The sequence below is a fragment of the Strix aluco genome, chromosome 15 (assembly GCF_031877795.1).
Source record: "Strix aluco isolate bStrAlu1 chromosome 15, bStrAlu1.hap1, whole genome shotgun sequence".
NCBI classification, from domain to species: Eukaryota; Metazoa; Chordata; class Aves; order Strigiformes; family Strigidae; genus Strix; species Strix aluco.
The window spans coordinates 9131532-9152141 of record NC_133945.1 but is presented as its reverse complement, the minus strand read 5'-3'; the positions used below and the strand labels follow the sequence as shown (position 1 = coordinate 9152141).

The 20610-nt window shown below is 46.9% G+C and overlaps 1 protein-coding gene across 2 annotated transcripts; it reads left to right on the top strand.

The window, feature by feature from the left end:
* Nucleotides 1-5759: 5759 nt before the first annotated feature.
* On the top strand, nucleotides 5760-18976 carry LOC141930358 (cytochrome P450 3A29-like). Of its 2 annotated transcripts, XM_074841060.1 has the most exons (13): nucleotides 5760-5954; nucleotides 6968-7061; nucleotides 8183-8235; nucleotides 9368-9467; nucleotides 9895-10008; nucleotides 10606-10694; nucleotides 11290-11438; nucleotides 11941-12068; nucleotides 12405-12489; nucleotides 13468-13628; nucleotides 13842-14068; nucleotides 15520-15682; nucleotides 17817-18976. In XM_074841060.1, the coding sequence occupies exons 1-13, from the start codon at nucleotides 5884-5886 to the stop codon at nucleotides 17904-17906; spliced, it is 1524 nt and encodes a 507-aa protein (XP_074697161.1). In that variant the 5' UTR covers nucleotides 5760-5883; the 3' UTR covers nucleotides 17907-18976. The 2 variants fall into 2 exon arrangements, with proteins under 2 accessions (XP_074697161.1, XP_074697160.1); XM_074841059.1 differs by lacking the exons at nucleotides 5760-5954; nucleotides 6968-7061; nucleotides 8183-8235; nucleotides 9368-9467; nucleotides 17817-18976 and adding an exon at nucleotides 16934-17810 and having other exon boundaries at nucleotides 9563-10008.
* Nucleotides 18977-20610: the final 1634 nt, after the last annotated feature.

Below are 20610 nucleotides of genomic sequence, written 5' to 3'. Positions count from 1 at the left end.
GAGCAGGGCAATAGGAGTCATTGGAGAAGCTGAACTATGGAAAATTTGATGTGAAACAGGGCAAATTTCCAGACTGATTTATGAGACGTGACTTAATCTGCTGTATCCTCTGGGGTTAAACCTCACATAACCTGATGGAAATTAGGAAATGTTTTACCCCCCATCATGGAAAGGACCAGCAGAGGAAGGATTCAGCATTTCAATCCTTCGTTCAGCAAAAACCATCCAGGTGATCGATGAAGACACTTTCATTGATCCATAGCTGTCTCTGCACCACAGCAGAAATTAAAGGTAAGAAAAAGATGCTCATTTTCAATGAAACCCGTTTCATGAAACAGGTAAGGGTTAATCCAGCCAGCCAAATGCCTGGCTTTAGTTGCTATAGAAAAATCTCCAGGTGAGGTTGAGTGAGAAGCCTCCAGCCATACCTGTTTGGATTCTAGGGACAGACTATGCCTGAACATGCTCAGGAGGGCTCGCATCCAGTACCTGCTGTTAGGGAGTCCATGATGCTGAATGAATCGCGAGCCAAACAGCTTCATCCCTGCCCTTAGTCCATGTGCAGGATGCGTCTGGAAAAAACAACCAGAGCCCAGGCACCAGAGACAGAAGCAATGGGCCAAACTCTGCCCTTGGGCAGGCTCTGAGCGCTGGGTCTGGCCAAGCAGAGATCCTGGCTCTAAAATGGATTACACCCACTGGGCTGTTTTTAACATGTGTCCTCGTGAGATAGGGTGGGTTTGGAGGCGAGAGGATTAGGGTAGAAAGGGCTGTATGTCGCATGTTTAAAGCTGATGTCTTCAGGTCTGTGTCATGATTTTTGGTTTTTTTTTCTGGCTTGACTTCTTATTTGGAAGTGGCTCAGCAGAAATTGAGGTCACTGCAAATGTGGCAATGCCACTTCACTTTCTGGAAAGCGCTGTCTGCTTCATCAAGTGAGCCCAAGCTACCAGCTGGGAGGTCTGAAAGGACAGAGTTCTTCTCTGGTACAATGTGAGACAGGTAAAGGAGAGGTTGTCCTTGGAGGAGCTGGTGTCTGAGTGCACACAGCACTGCCCTCTCCTTGCTTTCTGCAATTGGTTTTATGCTGTAATGCTGGCTGTGGTTTATAATTTTCTGTCCTTGCTCAGAAATTATAGAGCAGTGAAAGGGAGATGGGTTTCAGCTGTTGATGCTTCACAAGCATTCAGCAGCATTGCTGGATGAAAGGAGCAATGTGGTGGTTTTGCTCTGCAGAGGTCTCAGAAATACCAAGGCATGAAGTGCTATGTGGTTTCGGGCTCGGTGAGAAGGAAGGCAGAAACCGGTGCCAGCCCTCGGTCATTCCCTGGCTGCTGGAGCTCTTTGAGGAAGTCATACATCTGGTGCTTTCCCGTTTAGTTCTTTCAAGAGACTCGTTTGAGAGCAAGGTTTGTAAGGAAGAGCCAGAAATAAACAGCTTGTGATCCCATTTGTGGGACAAGAGGAATATAAGAAGAGAATTGTTAAAGATGGGACAATCAGTGAATAAAAGCCTGTTTTTAAACAAGGCTGACATTTTGCTACATGTATTAGAAGACTGCTGTGTGTCACAACATGACTTTTTTCATAATGTGTGGAGGAAAGGGAAACCTTTGGGTCTACAACACAGGAGCTGAAGAAAAAGCCTGAGATGCAGCAGAGCATGTGTCTCCTGGGGATCTTCTACCCGCTGGTCTATGTCCACGCAGGACTTCTCTCCCCTTGGCCTTGTTCAGTCCTGCCAATCAGACAGTGGTAAAATCACCTCTCCTTTGGGGAGGACTCTGTAGTTTAATAGTTTTTGTACCTCTGTCTCTCTGAAAGTTTTTACAAACAGAAGGGGGTTTTGTTTGTCAGCCCTGTCCCTCTGAAGTTCTGCATGAGGTTTAATATCATCTTCTATGTCCCATCAATTCAGTCGTCATTTCCCCAGTTGCTCTAAGATGTATTGTCCCATTATTACAGCCATGACACTACCAGTGATACGGCCAGATATCACAGCTCAAATCCCCTTCTGTTGGTCTTAACCATGGTGACCAACAGCTTTTGAATACCCACATATCTACTTTGCTTGGCCACTTGTCCCCTCTCACCGGAGAGGAGTGTGTGCTGCTAGCCGCAGCGGAAGGGCGGTATGCTCCAGGATGACAGTAACACAAACACAGGGAGAGCACGTGATGTATGAACGCCAAGCACCCTGCCACTGCTGTGATAAGGAGGGGTAGATAGTGTGTGAGCTAATATTAAACCAGGACTGTTGCCAGGGTGGTGTGGCAGGAACAAACACACCAGGAGCCACTGCAGTGCAATGGGCCATGTGGGGGCCAGTAGACGAGGGTGGGGAGCATGCAGGGCTGTGGCTTTGGTGGTGTCCAGGAACACTACAGGAGACCTTGACATGGAGGGGAGCAGCGGTCACACTGAGTCACTCCTCCTCTCCCCAGGGTATAAGAATTTATAGTCTTTTTATAGCAGCGTGCATATTGCCAGGGCTTCTGCAAGCCTCTTTAGAGTCCTTGGGTTTTCTTATTAACAGGGAAAGCAATGGCACTGTGTTGATGTCACTAAGGAGGGTGATGTCAAAAGGGCTGAGACCACATCTGCTCATGACCTGGAGAAGGAGGTTCCTTTTGGACCACTCTGGGCCCTCAACAGGTACAGATCATTAACCCTGGAAACATCAGTGGGGCTGTAAACCATCTCTGTCTTCTAATACCTAACTGTGACCAAAGCCCGGTGCACCAGAGAGGTCACTGGCCATTGATGTGACTCTTACCAATGGGGTTTAACAGCTCTCTTGGAGGTATTTCCTATTAAATAAGTTATTATCTGAAATGGGAGAGGGGGGGAAAAAGTGAAAAGTGACAATTTTGTGAAACAGGTAAAATTAGAAGCATTTATGTCAACTCAGTCTGCTGCTACTGCTGTTATTTTTTCACTTGTTTTAGCACATTTGCTGCATAAGCATGGTGGGGAGCACTCATTGCTCCCCCTTTCAGTACCACAAGATATTTTTCCTGGGTCACCAGCCTTGGACAGGTAAAAGCTGTGTAGCCTGAGCCTGGGCAACTTTCTTCCTCTCTCTTAGACAAGGTACTGGGATGCTGCAGCAGCCTCACCTGCATCACTCATGTGGTTTGCTTGCCTACAATGCTAAAACCCTTTAAATGTTGCCAGGAAACATGATTTGGAGAGTCTTCCTCTCTGCTTTATCCCTCCTGGGTGCCATTTGAGTGATATACAAATTTAAAAAATAACCTAAGCACACACTCTATCATTGCATTTAGTCCAAAGAGCTGCATAAATGTAAAAGCATCGCTTTAATGGATGCAATTTGTATAAAATTACGTGACAATGAGTGTTCAGGATTGCCCCACCTGCAGCTCTGAGTTGTGGTAGCAATTTTGGTTAGAAAGTGGACTTTTTATCCACTATGATTTTCTCAAATCTGTGAAACTAGGAAGACAACTGCACTCTGAGACACATGCAGAAATCTAAAAGAACCTGAGGTAAATAAGGAGTTTGCAGAAGTTCACCAGCCACATTTGAACCCCGCATACCCCACCCCCGGCCATGTGATGGAGCACCGCGGGTTTGATGGGGCTCTGCATCCCTTCTTCTCCTTAGAGTGTCATTTCTAGATCAATGGATTACTCCCACTCAAACCTATTTTGGACAAATGAGCAATCTCCTTGCTTGCGAAGTTGCTTGCACAGTTTATTTACTTTTTTGGGGGGTAGCTAACATCCTTGTTCTCCTCTGAAGTCTGGCTTTGCCTGTTTCTGTCTGAGAGAGGAGAAAACACTGAACCACAAACGTGCTTCCTGCTGAGAAATCACAACGGCTGTTAGCAGATGTTATTGGAAAATCAAAGGGTTTGTGCGAGGGAAGAAATGCAGCTAATCCCAGCTGGGAAGTTGCTGCCGCAGCCCCTGGTTTCTCCTCCTGCCTCTCATCGCAGTTCTTGATGTCCTCCTGGTATGGAACTCCACGAGGGGGAGAACTGGCTTTTGGATGCAAAGACAAAGGATAACTCCCAGGGTATGGTTGCTTCAAGGTGTCTTATAAGGGGGAGACATCATTAAATGGAGAATAAGTTTCCTGCTGCAGCACGCTTACAGGGTTCAGCTCTTCAGAGCAGCCTGGGGAAGCAGGAATCAGACACACACCTCCATAAACCAGTTAATTGGTTACTGTCAGCCACTGATTATATTAATCATCGAGCACATTGCAGCCATGTGAAGCTGGGGTTGTCTGAGGTGTTGTCCTACCAGAAATGGCAATGCTGCCACTCAGCTCTTCCATGTGGGTGTGGAGGTGATCCCTGGACCCGCTGGCAGCTTGGCACCCGCTGCATGTGTTTTATAAAGCAAAATAAATATTTGGGCAGAGGCACAAAATGCCTCTATGGGAACGGCTAGATGCCACACGTGATCTGCCTGCACTGACTGGCAGATAATTGCAGAAGCAGTTGGGTTTCTTCAAGGCTGAGTGTGCCAAAGGCAGAATTGCGATGCCTGGTGCAGGGGAGCATGATGTGTATGTAGGGTCCTTGGCTGGGACTCATCTCCCCTCAGCCATGCAGGTCTACTCGTGGGCTTAGGGGACACAGGGAAGGGGACTGCACTGGGCTGCACAGAGAAGGACACTTGTGGCCCTTCCCAGTGTGATGGGACAAAGGAGAACATGTCCTGACCCATCCCCACAGCCACCCACCAGCACAGGGAGTTTGCATACACCCTAAATGGGCCAGAGGCTCCACTTCACGGTCTGCCTGTATGCATAATGCATTTTCCCTGTTTCTCCGGTAGAAAGCAGCTGCTCCCATGTGTGTGTGTCTAGGGGGGACACTGAGCTGCCTAAAGCCAAACAACAAAAGCCATCTTGTGCAACCCCATGCCTGAGAGCAAACAGAAATCTGGAGCAAAAGGGAAATGGGGAACGTCTCCCTGAACACCACAGCTGGGGAGCGCTGGTGCTAGCTGACCTCCTTGTGAGCACAATGCTCACCATGCCAGCAGATTGCTCGGTCCTCAACACCTCCTGCCCACATGCCCATGCTATGGTGGCTTCCTGGGGCTTGAGTCACAGGCAGGCAAGTCAGGAAAGCCACTGATCCATGCAGTGGGACATCAGGCAGAACTCCCATCAGCTCAGGTGCAAGCACAGGTTGTGCCACCACAAGACCTTATCCTTCTCCCCACTGAGTCTGAGGTTCAGAGGGCTCTGCCTGAGGATAACAGACCCCTTTCAGCCCTTGGCAAGTGTTTCCTGGCAGGTCTGTCTCCTTGAGCCCCTTTCCTCCTGGACCCTATATAGGAGGTGCAGGAGGACAAGATAAATGGGGATGGAAGGGGGAGACACAAGGGAAGGTATATCTGCACAGCCAGAAACCCCCCAGGAGCTGAGTAGGGGGACAGTAGCAGTTCCTTGGCCCCCCTGATTATACGTCTCAATAAAAGCGATGAAGCCACCAAAAGCAAGACTGGAAAAGGGTAAGTCTGGTTCAGCATTGTTGCTGCTGTAGGAACAACCAGGGGCTCCCCCTCAGCCCCACGTGAACCTCACAGGTTTTGGGCAAGAGGTAGGTGGAAGGGGTTAAGGAAGTTGATGCCCTTTGCTAACTTTTCCTCCTGTAAAACCTGTCGTTTCAGCAGTTTCCAATCTCAAGATGTGTGGGGCTGGGCATCTTATTGACATCCCAGTCCAGGGAGAAACTTGCCCAAGGGTTAAAGTTTGAGCAACCAAAGAAACAAGACAACTCCTCCTTCACTGTCATGTGAGCGTGGGTGTCTTCGTCTAAAGGCCAGGGAAAAAAAAATCATAATCCAAGGCTTTGGCTTCGCAGGGGACCGGTGCTCTCAGGGCAGGCTGGGAGACACAATGGATCTCCTGCCAAACTTTTCTTTTGTCACTTGGCTGCTCCTCATAATTTTCTTCAGCCTCCTGGTCCTGTAAGTAGAGGCTGGCCCCGCAGGGTGACTGTGGAGGAGGAGAACCCTGTCTCTGCAGCTGGGGAGGGGCTGGGGCCATCACCCTCCATGGGAAGTGCCCAAGTACATGAATTAGTGTTAAAAACTCATCCTCGGTCTTCCTGTGCTACCTTCAAGGCAGAGCTGAGGGCTGATAAAAGGGGGGCTTCAGGGCTCCCCTGTGCCCTTGCATGCCAGCTGGAATGGAAGGAGGAAGCTGGGCTGGGTGGGAGGGAAATAAAGAGGAAGTTCTTGATTTTTGCTTTTCTTAGCAGATCCAAAAGGAGAAGTAAGTTCCGTGGTTTTAACCTCAGCAAGCTCTGGTTGGCTGCAAAGGGGATAGCGTGTCCTTGGGCTCTGCGAGCTGGGAGCAGGGCAGTGGGTGATGTCTATGTCTGCCTGTGTGTCTGTGCCAGCAGAAGCCCCTATTTAAATAGTTATGTTGGCAAAATTGCCCTTTTGCTTATGTCACTCAGGGGAGCTGTAGTGAGCTATACAGGCAAAAACTTAATTTTGCTGTTGTAATTTATGTCCCTGATCGGCTGCTGTGCTGCTGTGACTCTACTACCTGAGCATCACGGTAGGTCTTTGCAAAGACAAATACAAGAGCAGGTGTCAGCTTGAGAACTTAATCCCTCTGAGACCTCTCTTCAGTCACCTGCATCACAGTTGTCTGATTTAGGGAACTAAATGAGGCCCCTGAATAAAGACCTGAGGTGCTCAGTACACTGTGTTTGCCTAGGCTGGACTGCAGCTCCTTTCAGCCCTTGTCTTGTATCAAAATGTACCCTGAATTATCTTGTACCCCAAGTGATCCTGCATTTATCGCAGGAAGAGAGTATCCTGAGTATCCTCAGCAGGTCTGCTTACTGGTCCATAATTTCAGCTTTCTCTGGGTGACAGGAACCAGTTGTTCAAGCTATTCACTATGCGCAGGATGAAGAATCTTCTCTTTTCATTGCATAAATGCATCTCACACGCTCTTTGCTTGGCAGCTATGGGATATGGCCCTTCCAGGCCTTCAAGAAGCTGGGCATTCCTGGGCCACGGCCTCTGCCATTTTTGGGAACTTTCCTGGAGTACCGGCATGTGAGTACTGGCAGCTGCTGCTCTGTAGCTGCCTTAGATTCTTACTTGTAGCTGGTGTTTTTTTCCCAACCTTTGGGCATCTCTTTCCTCTGCCCTTGATTCAGTCAGATGGAAATGATGCTTTCAGGTAGGAAACTCTTTGGCCACACAGAGAACACAAAAATTCAAGTTGACCTGAATGAGGTGTGTTGTGGTTTTCAACTACTTTGTGATTTAAGTTATTAGTTTCTCCCTGGATTTCTACCTGTTCCCCAGCAGGTGAAGTTCTGTTGGAAACAAAGAAAAAAGTATTGGAAAGATGCATAAGACTGCTAATTTCTGAAAACTGCATGTTTCTTTGTGCTTCATGTCATCCCCATGAAGAGGCTAAATAAGACCCACCAATGCCCCATCCAGCCACTCGCTGTTGGGCCAGCCTGAAACTTAGCCAGACAAATAGATTGCTAAATAAAAGTCAAATATTTATTATCAGCTTAGCAAACCTTACCAAATAACTAGGTAGTGACTGGTCCCAGGTAACTGACTGCAAATGCAGAACAAAATGTACCAGCTTCAATGAAAGAGGTGTTTTAGCTTGTGTTTGCTGGGTTTAGAGCATGCACATGGTCTCTTACTAATGGTTTAGTTGCTGCATGGTGTTGTGTGTTCCATAAGTTTTATACTTACATGTAACATCGGTTAAAACCTTAATGGAAACAAAGCAAAATAAAAAAGCCATCATCACTCCAGTTCTGTAACTGCAGTGGAAGATCTCACGAGGACAAGGCAGTAGCAGCTCTAACTTGCTGAGCTGGAGATAAAGGACACCCTGGGATCTAGTTCTGCCTGCTAACTCTGCTCAGGCTAGAACTGTGTACCCTGGCGTACCGTGTCTTCATTAGATTTTTAGCTCAGGTTGACTAGTGGAAGTTGAAAGTGCTTTTATTTTTTTTCCTCTCTGCTCTCTTTTTTTCCCTCCAGCATAAATGTCCCCTAAGCATCTACGTGACTCTTAAGAGCTACCATGCACCCCCCAACCTCTGCCACTTACAATGGGTCTGTGGGATGCACACTGCCAGCTGTGACCTGCTTTGATCACTCTTTGCTGGCAAACTGTTCATTTCTGCTTTCTCCTTTTGCAGGGAGTCCTGAATTTTGATCAGGTGTGCTTTGAAAAGTATGGCAAAATCTGGGGGTGAGTTTCTTTCTGCAGAACAAAACTGCCTGTTTGGGGTGCTCCACAGCCCCAAAATAGAATGGAAAAAGGTATGTTACTGACATGTCTCAGCACTGTAATTCCAGCAGTGACAGCTTGGGAAAATCCAGGTTCACCACTGAGAAATTCGCCAGCCATCTCTCCAGGGCTTCTCTCCTGCTGGGATTTCAGTACGGTGCAGGGCTGGGATGATGGTGGCCAGTTTGGGAGGTCATGTGTTTGCATAAGCTTTGAAAAGATCCTCCACTGCTTGATGTCAAACTGAGCCTTATGCCTTTGAAGCTGCTCTTCTGTCTGTCTTGAGCAGAAAGCAAGCTGCAGGCTGCCGCAGTGTTTTTCATCTTGCTCCCTGCTTCTCCCAGAGCTGGGGCATGAGCTACCTTTCAACCTACCTCCCTGCTCCCTGCACAGCACTGGTTTTGTGCAGGGGCCTCTTATCATGCTTCTACTGAGAACCTCTCAAGCCGAAGCAAAGTTGTTGCACAAAAAAATCCTGGGAGGCTTCATGAAACCTAGCACAAATTTTTGAAAGATTAAATGTTCTCAAGCCTCTTGAAGACAGCGGCTTCCCTCGGCTGTGGCCCAAGGCTCCCTGCCCTTTAGCCGACATCATGGCTTTTAAGTTTTTCTGTCTGTGTTGATTGGAAAATGGAGGAGACAGATGAGTTTTTCCTCTCTCATTGCTTCATAGGCCAGGCAGGGAAATCTCTTTACCCCACAGGTAGGCTATTCGGTGTGGATTTATTGACTCCAGCTACCAGTTGCAGAAACAGAGCTCAGACAGCCCAAGTGCAGGGGATCAATGTCATGGCAAAAGCTGCCTTTTATCTAAACCCACACTGCTTTGGCAACTCTTTCATACCACAGATGATTGCTAGAAATGCTCATGCTGTCTGTGTTTGGCACTTGCTTTCCCTTTGTCCTGTTTTACTACATAATAAAACAGTTTCAGCCTCATCCCTTTGGCTGTTTTGTCAGAGGGGACTCAGCTGGCCCAAACCCTTTGGGCTCCAGCAGTCAATGTGCATGGCTCTGGCCACAGACAAAGCAGGCTGCTTTTGCTTCAGCTGACCGTGAGCGATGCACTGACTGTGGGTTTCTCTTGGCTTAGAATTTTTGATGGCAGACAGCCTGTGCTGGCTGTTTTGGACCCCATCCTCATCAAAAACATCCTGGTGAAAGAGTGCTATACCATTTTTACCAATCGTCGGGTAGGTATCTAGTCCCACGCTTTGCTCTCCAGTACAGAGTGGGCGCAGCAAGAAAGAAAGCTTCTTCTTGGTTTTTGTTCTCCTTCTCTGAGCCCTTCTGCAAGTAGTTGCTGTCTGTTGTGCCCCAGTTTATTGATGGAGCCAACAGCAAAACTCTGCTAGGGAGGTGTAGAGGCCGCTCTGGCTGGGACACTGGGACATCAGCTTGGATGTACCCTAGGGCTGATATTATTTATGACTCTTACACTTTTGTTTCCATTTCTGTTTGCTGGTTGAGGTAGAGTTGATATGACTTCAGGGGCCAAATCAACACTCCGTGGTGGTTTGGGGTTTTTTTGCATTTCTGTGGTGTGGAAGGGGGCTGGAAACATTCACCCATCTCCCTGTATAACCATGTCCCTTTTGCTGTAACATTCTCCCTGTGCAGAACTTTCGTCTGAATGGGATCCTGGAGTCAGCCCTCAACATAGCTGAAGATGAGAAGTGGAAAAGGATTCGTACTGTGCTGTCTCCAACCTTCACCAGTGGGAAGCTGAAGGAGGTAGAGCAGAGGCCACTGGTACTTTGTATCAATTGATGGAGGAGGACAGAGCCATTTCTGAGTACAGACCTTCCCCTCAAAAGGGGAAGTTGCCCTGTTTGTCAAGACCACATCCATTAACACCTGAGTTGGGTTCTGTTCAGCAACACAGTGGCTGTCTACCATCAGGGGGAGGGAGTCAGGAGAAGGGTATGGGGGATGAAATGGCACATGAGGTATCGCAAGCTGAGGCTGTTGGCCCTATGACCTGTATTTTCTTCTTGCTAAGCACATCACTCAGACCACGGGTGCCCATTTTCCAGGCGCTCAGAAGCCATGTTCACTCCCAGCTGGAGTGGATGCTTAGCTGGAATAGAAGCTCTGTGTGGAATTTGGGAGGAGAACCTTGCTCAGTCATGGTCATACGAGCTCTGTGAACTGGTTATTAAGATAAGAGAAAGCAATGTCTGAGGCTTGGAAATGATACCTTCCCCTTGCCTGCCCTTCCTCCACAAGCCCAAGACTTGGCAAGTCACAGACAGCAGTGCGGAATGGCCCAGCATTGTTTGGTGGAGGTGAAAGAGTCAACAGTGCATTTTGCTTTGGTTTATATTTCAGATGTTCCCTATCATTAATCACTATGGTGAAAAGTTAGTGAAAAACATTGAGAAGAAAGTGGCTAATGATGAGTTCGTGACCGTGAAAGAGTGAGTAACTGTGTGGGGCTGACAGGAAAGAGCTTGTATTCAGTGTGGGGAAGGGACCATTTTGGACAGCCTTTTCCATGCTGCAGCATAGATCCCTTGTCAACTATGGAGGCAAACTCCATAGTGGTCATGGGCATGGAATGTTCCTCAGTGGTGGGCTTGCTGTGTTCTGCTCAAATGGAGTAACTATGCTCTGTTCCCTGTTTCATTTTACTGGGGATGAATTTTGAGGAAGGTGTAGGACCCATTCCGGAATCCCCGCAAGATGTGGTATTTTTGGATGTCAATTTTACACTCTCTTTTACAAATGGAAATCAGAATATGGTCTTTGTTACCCCCGACTGCAGTTCAGTGTTTTCCAACTACAGCTAGGTTTTCGATGCTGAGAAAAATTGGGGGATGAATGCAGCTGGGGAAACTTGGGAAAATATAATGATGGTTACTGGCAAATCAGGATAGGACCTACTATGTTAGGACTCTACACTGAATCCTTGATTAAAAGAGATCCCCTCTCTCAAGGATTGTTCCTAGATGGGCTCTTATTCACTACTCTGGTTGGGTTCATTCCATTCACTCTCTCTTCTTCTCTACCCAGCATTTTTGGAGCCTACAGCATGGATGTGGTGGCCAGCACTTCTTTCAGTGTGAATATTGACTCCATGAACAACCCCAGTGACCCCTTTGTCACCAACATTAAGAAATTTCTCAAATTCAGTTTCCTACACCCCATGTTCATATTCTTAGGTATGACAGCTTCATCTTATACAGCCCTGAATCAATGTCAAAGGTGGTGATCACCTGCATTGCCTGGTAGCTCCCTTAGCAGCTTTGAGTCCTTTTTGCTGTATGGGAGATGCTCAGCACTTGGCAGGATTAGATTCACGCTAGCAGATCTGCAGAAATATTTCCCCAGGGGAACTGCAGTCAAGATTGCTAATAGCCCATGTGGGTCTTTGCAGCATCCTTCTGCAAGCAGAAACCTGTTTGCAGAGACATAGTGGAGAGCTTCTCTGTCACAAAATGTTGCACTTAGTGTGGCATTGTGGCCCTATAGTGATATATGGAGGAGATTCTCAAGTGCTATTGCATTGCAGCCACGGTTAGGTAAAAGAGAGCTGAAGGCAACAAAAAGCAATTTTTGGAGTCAAAGTCCAGATTTATCCCTCTTCTTTCTATGCTTTGTGCCACTTCTCAGTTTCTTGAGCCCCTTGGAGCTAAAATATGTTGTTCTTTTATCTCCTTTTAGTGTTGTTCCCCTTTGTTATCCCAGTGCTGGAAAAGATGAATGTGACTCTGTTGCCCTCAAAGGTCATGGACTTCTTCATGAGTGTCTTCACAAAAATGAAGAAGGAACGAGAAAAGGGCAGCAGCAAGGTGAGTCCAGCCCAGGTGGCCTTTTCTCTTCACTGTGCCATCCTGAATGCAGGAGGGACCTGGTGTCATCTTCAGAAGCTGTGATGTATTGCCTACTGTCCATAATAGCTCCTAGCACATCAAACCTGGGAAGGGCCAGAAGCATACCCTGCCTGGGCTTCCACGTGGAGAAAGCATCTGTGTTCATAGAGGATCTCCAGTCACAACATAGGCTGAAGTTGTGAGCCTGCTGGTGGGGCTGTGAATGGAGCAGGTGTCTCAGCAAGGAGCTTGTGCTGGACAAGGTTTGCCTCCTCCCCACCTACATCCTCTCTGACTGCCTCTGTTTCTCCCCAGGACCGGGTTGATTTCCTGCAACTCATGGTTGACTCACAGAGCTCACATGACAGTTCCAACTCTGCTGAGACCGACTCGTACAAATGTATGTCTTGAGATCTGTCCTCGTCTCAGCAGAAAGCATGGTAGTTCATTGTGTGGTTAAAAGAAGGAAGTAGGAGAGTATTTTAGTCATTAATCCTACAGGAGATTCAAGGTCTCAGTAGTGGGGTCATAATGATGCTTACCACATATCAGCCATATTTTATTATATCCCACTTCCTGGGATAAATCCTGGGGTCTGTTTGTGCAACAGAGCAAACAGAATGAATATCTCCTTACTCCCATTTCTTATTTTCTCTTCTCTGAAGGCCAGCGATGTTGGCTGTATTTCATAAAGCACACAAAGCACATATGCTGCTTGTGCCTTCCTCATCTGTGAGCTCATCTCTGTTCCTCATCCTAGGTAAACTGTTAGGTTTAGAAAATAATGGCTCAGCCAAGGCTTAGTTCCAGTCCATCAACCCCAGTCAAGGCAGGATGCCCATAAACTTTTGAGGTGCCAGGACAGGGTATTTGTCGGCACCCTGCACTGCAGGCTGCATCCTGGCAGCACTCGGACACTCCTGCAGTACCAGTGTTAAATCCTGTATTGCCCTCATTACCACTGCCACATTATGCTCAGGCTTACTAACCCTTCAGCAGTACAAGGCTCATCTCATGGCTTAGAGGAGCTACTTGACATCTCTTCATCTCTAACTTTTCCTGGTATGTGCCCCTATTTTTTCTGGCCCAGGAGCATGGTCCCAGAAGATAGCAGAGACTTTCTGAATCAGGTTCAGGCTGCACATACCTTGATTCTGCTCTTAAAGAAGGCAACATAACACTGCTGATCTTGACTGGCTGTACAACAGTGCCAGATGTACCCATTTGTGGTACCAAAGGGTTAGCTGCACATTTCTTTTACCAACTGTTAAATAGTTATGAATAGTGTTACCTAGCTTGATGAGTGGGATCCTGAATTTCCAAGGGTTAATCACCGTAGTTTTCAGCTTCTTGCATGTACTTTTATGCCTCTTTTCAGCATTAAGTGACGAGGAGATTCTGGCCCAGGCTCTTATCTTTGTGTTTGCTGGTTATGAGACCACCAGCTCCACCCTCAGCTACATATCATATAACCTGGCCACCCACCCCGACGTGCAGCAGCGACTCCAGGATGAGATCGATGCAAACCTGCCCAACAAGGTAAAGGAGGGTGGGGAGATGCTGGGGTCGTTCCCACCTGTGCCTTGTAGACCCTGAGCCAAAAGCCAGGTTGGAAACAAAACAGAGTGGAGGAGGTGCTGGCATTGAGATTTCCCCTCCTCTGGTCTCTGATGCTGGAAGGAGAAGCGTTGCAGGGTGTTGGGGTGGGGGTTGAAGTCCCGTGTTCATAGCCATCCTGATGCCTCTCCCCAGGCTACTCCCACGTACAACGCCATCACGCAGATGGAATACCTCGATATGGTGGTGAATGAATCTCTCCGGCTCTTCCCTCCCGGGGGCCGGATTGAGAGGGTCTGCAAGAAGACGGTGGAGCTTAACGGTGTGACTGTTCCAAAGGACATGGTGGTCATGATCCCGGTCTACGTGCTGCATCGTGACCCAGGCTACTGGCCAGAGCCAGAGGAGTTCAGGCCTGAGAGGTGAGGGCCAGGCGGGGGGAATAGCTGCACACTCAACCTCAGCCCTGGGAATGGAAATGGCAGCGAAAGTGCGGAATGTATGATTATAACATTTAAATTAGGCATTTATCATTGTCTGACATCTAGTCCCAGCATTACCATGAGGAGAGTTTTATGATCTACATCCATAAACTGTGCATGGAATTTAATTAACTGCATTGAAGGGAGAGACAGTGAGAGCAGCTCCTAGCAGCTGTAACATTGAGGGGTTTATGGCCAGATATTGCCAGATATTAAAACAAGAGCCATTGGGTGACTGGCACAATGCCGTGCAAATCAGCAGTGGAAGGGCAAAGACGGATAGGAAATAAAACTTAATTTTTCAACTCAAGTTATGAAACAATCCTTGCTTAGGAGTCTCTCAGACCCTGCAAAATGAGGCAATAGCCCAAGGCAGACCTGGGAGACCCTGGCTCTGCTAGTCTTCAGGTGGCCATGAAGATGTTGAGTTCTGGTCCAGAGAGAGCAGGACAAGATCTGTGCCCTTGCACCAGGAGTTGAAATACCCCTGGAGGCTAACCCTGGTGTGGGGATTCAGTCACCTCTAGGAAAAAACATGTCAGAAGTATCAGGCAGAAGATAGGGAGGGAGACGAGTGCTGCTGAAATCACCTGTGGACCCCTACGGTCACCTTGTGTTGAATGCAGAAGGAACCACCCAAATAGGAGTACTCTGGCAGTGGGCAGGTTACACCAGTTGCTCCAGTTAACTAACCAGGCATGGGTAGCTGGACAGGAGCTCTTTAGGGATCACTTGCCTTGCTGGAAGTTCATCAGAGGGATGTGCTGGTGTCTCAGTAGTGAGATACTTCACTGCTGACTTAGCATGTATCTGGACCTCGTGCACTGGGAATGAAAAGCTTCCTGACATGAAAACTAACTGATCACTAAGAAGCATTACTGAAAACGCTCAGTGGCAAATTTCCCTGTGAAGTTGATTGTTCTCCCGTGTTTTTCATGATGAGGAGAGGAATGGCTGGCGTGTCTCAAAAGCAACCCTCCCTTTAGTCACACAGGGGGAGAACATCTTTGTGTTCACTCGGTCCTTTGATCTAAAGGGAAGACGTGAAGCTGTAGACCTGTGTGTTTTAGGGTTTGAAATCTGGGTTCAGTTTTTGAGCTGAGAGAGAGTTCTGAGAAAGGAGTAGTTATGAAATCCATTAGCATATTTCAGGTATTCCCTGTTCACCTGATGCACCTGGAGATGCACAACCAACTCCAAGCAGCAAGATAAAAGCAGAGGCATAAGGTATCTATTGAGACAGAAATAAGGGACTTAGCTGGGTTCTTCTAATACACACAGAAACACAAAAGTCTTTTGTCTTCCCAGACCCCTCATCACTTCAGATCTGAAAGCTGACACATCCTGGAACAGTAACTCTTTCTAACATTTTTTTTTGTTGTTGGAATCAGGTTCACTAAAGAAAGCAAGGAGTCTATTGACCCCTACACCTTCCTGCCGTTTGGGGCTGGCCCCCGGAACTGCATAGGAATGAGGTTTGCTCTCCTCATCATGAAAGTGGCTGTGGTCGTCCTGTTGCAAAACTTCTCATTCAGAACCTGCAAAGACACTCCGGTGAGGATATGGGATGATGTGTTTCATTATCTGCCCTTTAGTCCTACTGAGAAGGTCCTGCGTGCCCTCTTTTGCCTACTTCTCAGGACAGACAGGGAATGGTCTCTCATGCACATTAAATCCCTCTCTTCCCTGAGGAGTTCAGAGACCGCTAGCTTCAGGACTGCTGAACCTTGTCTGCAAACTTGGGTTTTACTACTTCTCACAGAGGAAGATTTCACTGTGGATTAGAGAGGCATGTGGGAATAACTGTATTTAAATCTTCTTAGTTAATTTAAATGGTTTACCACAAGTTACTGATACGTATTTTTAAGCCCCTACAGAAGCAAATTCAATGTTGGTGGCACATGACAAGCTGAAATCCCTGAAGCCCTCTGCCTCTCTTTGGGTGCACCTAAGTGGTGGAGTGCTTGCTCCCCTGTGGTGCACTGCCGGTCTGTCTTGACCCAGTTTAGGAAGACCATGCTCCAGAGAGCAAAAAGGGAAATATCCCCCCAGCCCACTGCAAAGCTGCATTTTGCAACACAAACATGGCTAATTCTCTGTGAGAGATCCCAAGACACCAAAATTCATCTCTTATGGGCCACCAGACAGTCTCTAAAGAGCAACAATTTTCAAGCAAGTGCAATCTGAATTGGCAACCCTGTCCGCCTTGGAGGCTCTGCAGGATCCCACAAGGTTCTGGTTTTGCCTGTGAACACTGTATGTAGTTCTGTTGGGTTAGGCCCTGCAAGATGGGGCTATTTGACATCAAGTAAATGAGATGGCTGTTGGAAATTATATGTCAAGCAAGCCCTCCTGAAAACATGGCAGCTCCCTATGACTCAGAGGCAGGTAGCACTATGTTTGGTGTTAGCTTCCAACCCTGATCTGGGTTTCTGCATTGACTACCACAAAAGATATTGCCATTAATACATTTTGTTCACAAGGCGAGCTTGGGAAATCAGAGCAGAGAGGGCAGCAAGTGTATTCAAAGGACATTTGTTGTAAGAAACAGAAAAATCCTTATTAAGTTATTACTTGGCACGGGTGCTCAGCTGGAATCTCTGCAGATTCAGATTGCAACTCAACTAGTAACCTGGAGGTGAAAGACTGTAATAGTCCATTAACAATGCAGTGACCTATCCACCCTCCCCCAAGTCTAATGACATTTTTCTAGTCCTCTGCAATCCATAAAATTGATTCTTTTTATAACTGCCTTTAATTAAAAGGAGACAAGTTAAATATGTATTGTATTATTGGTGCCCATAGGTTTATGGGGCTCTTTCGGCCCTTTTTTCTACAGAAGATGTCAAATACATCAGACCAGAGCAGGAGGGAAAAAATCATGCCGGAACATCCCTTTGGAATATGCATATGGAAGCTGCAGCCTCCTCACACTCCTCCACTGATGGCCCATTGGGCTCCGAGCCACATTGCTTAAATTTCCTGAAACGAAGCTTACTGGGATATGGGGATTTTAATATAGCTTGTCAGGCTGGGGTTGTATGACCCTTGTCCTGATGGAGAGGAGAGCTGGGATACAAGCAGCATCAAATTGATGAAGGAGACTTGGTAAAACACTCTTCCCTTCCCTGCAAGATGACTCCCTCCAACACCAGTTTTAAATGTTCTTCTTTTTGAGATTTCCAGCCTACCTCAAGGGACGCCATCACTCTTCTGTGTGAGGATGCTTTTTCTTTGGCACTCAGTCTGAGCAGCAATCTTAGTTTTGTTCTTCCTGGAGACCTTACAGCTCCTCAGCTCCCATTACGATCTAGCTCCCCTTAGTGCTGACACACTTCAGTAATAAACAAAATGGCACTGCATGCCCCTCCTTAACTGTGGCTCCCCAGATGGATTTTGGCTGGTTTTCCCTCCATGTGCAGCCTGTTGATCAGTGCAGCTTTCCTACCATGCCACCAGAATTCACTAACCAGTTTATTCAAGAGCTGAGGGCTGTTAAATCCCAGGTCACAGCTGTTTAGCATTAGCAATAGTGATAGTCCTGCTGTAAGTACATTTGTAAGTTAGAAAATGCATTGAAAACAAGGGGTGACTGACACACATGTGGGCTGTAAGTGTCCTGTAGGTGTCATGACTGTCCTTTTTCCCAGCTTACATAGCTATTTTGGTTTTTTTCCTTCTGCTCAAGATCCCGCTGGTTCTGGACACAAAAGGCTTCATGCAACCAAAGAAGCCCATCGTCCTGAAGATGATCCCCAGAGCCTACCTGGAGAAGTGAAGGAAACAGGAACAGATCATAGACTCTTGTTTGATGATGCCTCCTCTAACTCTTGAGAGACCCAGATTGACGTGTGCGCTGTAGAAATATCAGTGGTGCAAACCCCCAGTTCACAACATGGCGTTAGGGGTTTGGCCCAGCATAATTACATGAGCATTATCCTAATGAAAACTAGCCCCAGATCCCACTGTCCCCAGTCACAATAGGCATTTTGCAAGATCATTTGCACTCAAGTTATTTGGGCATTTTTTTTTCTCTCCCTCTGAAGAGGCACTTTTCTAAGCAATTTGAATCCAGACACTGTCAGTCTCTTCTGGCAGTGTAATTCAAATCAAGATAGGGAGAGAAAATTGCACATAGTTAAGTAATGCTACCATTGCTCCTGTTCCTTCTGCCTGCTGGGTGACTCTGTATGTCTTCTGGTTTTATTCTCCTGGGAATGCAGAGTTGTCCAGGGCTATTTCCTCAGCTGTGTGCTATGACCCTGACAAGTGTTAAAATGGTCACATCCTTGCAGGAATGAATGCCTGCGGCAAATTTTCTGATGCTGATTTATTTAGATTATCTCACAATTTTAGATGGCTTCTGCGTGATCCAGATTGCAGATGAGTTAACTGGAGGAGCCCAGAGACAAGCAGTTACCCCTAATGACTGGAGATCTGCAGAGTGGGTGAGAAGTGCCCCACATGTGTTTCCTGATTGTTTGCTTATGTTACCGCAGGCATACAGCCATCTCCCATAGAAGGGATTGTCAACACAGGCACCATCTATACTGCTGTCATAACACCTTTTAGTGTCTGATTTATATTAGGCCACTGTAAGACCAACTTAACTGAATTAATAATGATGCAGGGTGCAGCACTGAGATCCTTCAGATGTCCTGGAGAACCCTAGTCTGGAAGAAAAGTGTTGCCTTTGGCTATTGAGAGCTGGAAAGTCTGGCTAGACTTTGTCATTTTTGTAGATTCTGGAAAACCTGTATGCTCACATTTCATATTATTCCTTCAGAAACTGCTGCTGGAAGGCTAACTGCAATAAAAAGCTCACTTACCTCTTCTGTAATCAACTGATGCCAGACTCTGCTTCTGCTCTTTCCTCTACACATAAGTAAATCCATCCATAGGTTTCATAAGCCACTGACCAGACAACGATGTGGTCCCTCTACCTCTTCCAGCCAGGCTTCCTCACTTCTTTGTGGGATCCTCAAAGGAACCTCAAAAATCAGTGCCACGGTGTGGAGTTTGAAGTTCTCTTTTACAATTCATTCTTCCACTCTCACCTTGTAGCACCACATATTACTAAGCTGTGGTCTTGCTAGTGTCAGCCAAACACTTGTCTTTCTGTGAAAGCAGAGGGGTTTGATTCCAGCATCTGCTCCATGCTGCAGACTGGCTGACCTCATGCAGGGTTCAAAGTGCTCTCCACGCTCTCTCCTAAACATCTCATGCACCTGCTTTGCTTGTACCCTTCCACAGGAGGATGTCTTCTGCTTCCAAGCTGTCAGATTTTGCCACTAAGTGAAATACTTGCACGTGCTTATACATCCAGCCCAGTCACTACCATATATAATGCTGCTTGGATTCATGGGAGATGAAAACTCATTATATCCTGAATGAATATGTATCATCAGGAGTAAGAGCTGCTTCTGGAGATGCGGAGTTTAAGATACAACAGTCCAAAATAAACGGCTGAGAAGTCATTGATGGTATGAAGTGGTTGCTATTGCAAAATCGGGCTTAGGAACTTTATTCATTACATAGCAGGTTTTATATTTCTTTTATAGTCTTTTATACAGAGATAGACATATTATGCATATATTATTATATATTATTTTTATACTTTCTTTCTATATTTTTGAGGAATTGTGTAGAAAACCCCAAAAGAGACATAATAACCTTTCTGCAGCAGATTAAATTCCCCAGTGAAAGACACCCTTGACTGGAAGTGTAGGGGAAGAGTAAGGCTGCTTCTCTAGAGAGTCATTGATGAGCTGGGTGAGAGGGTTAGAAAATTCCCAGCAGCTTGGGCAGCCACAGCTTCCCCTTCTGCCTTCATAACCTGCAGCAGTGCAGCTCCCTTCTGCCACCAATGTACAAAAGTGACAATATATCTTCTTTTTCAGCTGTTACTGTCCCCTTTTTTAAAGCCATGACACTGTGTTTGACTGTGATGGCACATCTCAGGGGAGAATGGCAAAATATAGAAGCAGTCAGACCCCTGGAGAGCAAACAGCCAAAAGAGTCTGCATCGTCACAGCGGTTCATAAAAAGGGGCATGGAAAATCCTCAGGTCTCTGCCTTGAGAGGTGACTGAGAAGGTGTGGGTGACAGTGTCACACACAGTGTCACAGGTCAGGGATGAATTAATAACCTTGCTGGAGCAAAGGCCGTAGCTTGCCCGGTGGCAGCAAGGGAAGGGTTTTGCCTCCTCACTCCACGCTTGTGTTGGAATTAATCACTCACATACAAATGTCAACACTACGGAAAACATCCTTCAGGATAATCTCTCTCACAAAGCTGCTTAACTTTTTGGTAATATACAGTTCACTTGCAGGTGTCAGAGGATTGCAGCCTCTCATCTCTGTTCAAAGGCATCTTCATCTGCTGGCACCCCGCGCCGATGAAGCGGGCGAGCAGGCTGCTGCAACCGGCAGCAGTGATGTACCCACAGAGCCTGACCGGTGAACTCACAGCACTGCTTTATC